The sequence below is a fragment of the Octopus bimaculoides genome, chromosome 26 (genome assembly GCF_001194135.2).
Source record: "Octopus bimaculoides isolate UCB-OBI-ISO-001 chromosome 26, ASM119413v2, whole genome shotgun sequence".
In the NCBI taxonomy this organism is placed as follows: domain Eukaryota; kingdom Metazoa; phylum Mollusca; class Cephalopoda; order Octopoda; family Octopodidae; genus Octopus; species Octopus bimaculoides.
In genome coordinates, this window is record NC_069006.1 from 19498984 (window position 1) to 19501289 (window position 2306).

A 2306-nucleotide genomic window follows, 5' to 3' on the forward strand; every position below is an offset into this window, starting at 1 on the left:
TATATATATATATATATATATATATATATATATATATATGTTATGTGTGTGTATATTGATTTTCTTTTTCTCTTTTTTTCAGAATTCAGAACATGAAAATTATAGATGGTGTGCCAGAATATAAAGGAGCATTGGTAAGTCTAAGACTGATATTACATACGCAAGATATTTCTCAAAGACTCATAGGCATGGCTGCGCGGTTAGGTAGCTCATTTTATAACCACATGGTTTCAACTTCAAATCTGCTGTGTGACAACTTGGGTGTGGCATCGTGGGCAAGTGTTTTTTACCATAGCCTCAGGCCAGTCAATGCCTTGTGTGTGAATTTGTTCTCTGTGTCTGGTTTTATTTTCCTTAAGATTGATACTATGGAAACTGCCACTGTTTTTGTATTTTGTCCTTTGAAGGTTTGCTAAATTCTTCATTATTTTCAAAAGGGCATAAGTGCAGGAATGAAATGTGCTTGGGGGGTGCAAAGCCAGATTCAAAGCGTTTTTATTGCCTGTCCCAAAATTTTAGGGGCTGTGCTTGCACCCCATGTTCTTGAGCCTATGCAAAAGGGCTAAAAAAATAGAATATTTGATATTTCGTAGCCTAATCATTAATGTAGTCCCTTGGCAAGCAATATATACTTGGTTCAAGTCCCATCAATGATCTGTCAATTTTTCTGTCTCTCAAATTAGAGATTATGTTTAATAAAACAGAATTTAGAGAAGTGGTTCTCAACCAGGGTCCATATGACCCATGGATGGGGCATATTGGATTTTGTTGTCAAAATTTATGTGCAATAAATTGCTTATACTTGTATAATACACGAAATATTTTGACAATTTTTTTTATACAATTCCAAATATTTAATTATAAAAATGCAGTAGGATTGTTTTTGTTTTTTTATATAGGGGTTACTGAATAGTTCCTGGCTTTATGTGTATGACAAAAGGCCTGGTTGGAGGCCCAACCTTCTGAGTTCTTTTACAGAACTTAGAAAAACTGAAGGACCACTGCAATAAGTGTATGAATCTGAAAGGAGAATCATAATTAACTGATCTTTCTGTATTTTCTTTTACCCAAAACCAGGAACTTTTCAGCACCCCCTCGTACATCATATGGTTATGGGGGTCCAGTAGAGTAAAATAGGAACCAAAGGGGGTCCTTAGGCAAAAAGTGGTTGAGAACCACTGGTGTTTAGATCAAGACATGTTCAAGAGATGAGTTATTAGCAAAGTGAAATGGGTTAAGTATGATTTAAGTGAGGGGGCAGCAAATGTTTATTGGATATACAATGAAACATGCAGGACATATCTAGTTTGGCACTTTTACCATTCCACCAACTTTAATATAATAATAATTTTATTTGCAACAAGGGCTGAGCACTCCACAGTTCTCGGGGATATTCAGCTTGCCAAGGCTGGCTCTTTGAATTACAGGCACAACAGAAACAGGAAGTAAGAGTGAGAGAAAGTTGTGGTAAAAGAGTACAGCAGGGTTCACCACCATCCCCAGCTGGAGCCACCTAAGTGTTTTCGCTCAATAAACACTCACAACGCCCGGTCTGGGAATTGAAACCGCGATCCTATGACCGTGAGTCCGCTGCCCTAACCATTGGGCCATTGGGCCTCCACTATTATGATGAATAGATATAGAATTCTGTCAATGTATTGTTTCTTTTTACTGCAAATGTCTGTAACTAATACCATTTACATTAGCAGTTAACTGTATTCTATTCTATTTTTTTCAGGATGTCTTTTACAAAGTAATTCGCTCAGAAGGATTATTCAGCTTATGGAAGGGTTTCACTCCCTATTATGCCAGACTTGGTCCTCATACAGTTCTCACTTTTATTTTCCTGGAGCAAATGAACAAGATGTATCGCAGAATTGTTATGAACGATCTGGAAGGACGCAGTGGTTTGTAGTGTTTAACAATTGGCAGCTGAATTATCAGTTGTCAATTGTTTGCAGCATAATACTTGGCAGGAGTTGTTGAAAGCAAAAAACAAAAAAAACTGATACACATTTGTATACTCACACAATGTATGTCTATAATTATGTATACTTGCATACATTAACACACACATACCATATAAGTGGGTTCAAAGTCATACCATATGACCCTGTCAAAGTGATTGAACTTTTGATGTTTAGAACTAAATTGATTTTGTGGTAAATACAAAAAAGGGGGAAAAATGGGGGGAAAAAAAGTCACTCTGGGTTTCCTTGTCTGTAGGAGGGTGGGGGTAGTACTAAAAATATGGATTGAAAAGAATTATTCAGTAGAACAATTTGTTTTGTAATTTCTACAGCTTA

The 2306-nt window shown here is 36.4% G+C and overlaps 1 protein-coding gene across 1 annotated transcript in view; it reads left to right on the top strand.

Moving 5' to 3' along the window:
• Positions 1–2300, top strand: part of LOC106876103 (mitochondrial 2-oxoglutarate/malate carrier protein) — a 32629-nt gene extending 30329 nt beyond the window's left edge. The window contains exons 10-11 of the mRNA XM_052976922.1: positions 83–134; positions 1739–2300. Of these exons, the coding sequence (XP_052832882.1) occupies positions 83–134; positions 1739–1915 (229 nt within the window). The 3' untranslated portion in view covers positions 1916–2300. The remainder of the gene's footprint in view (positions 1–82; positions 135–1738) is intronic.
• Positions 2301–2306: the final 6 nt, after the last annotated feature.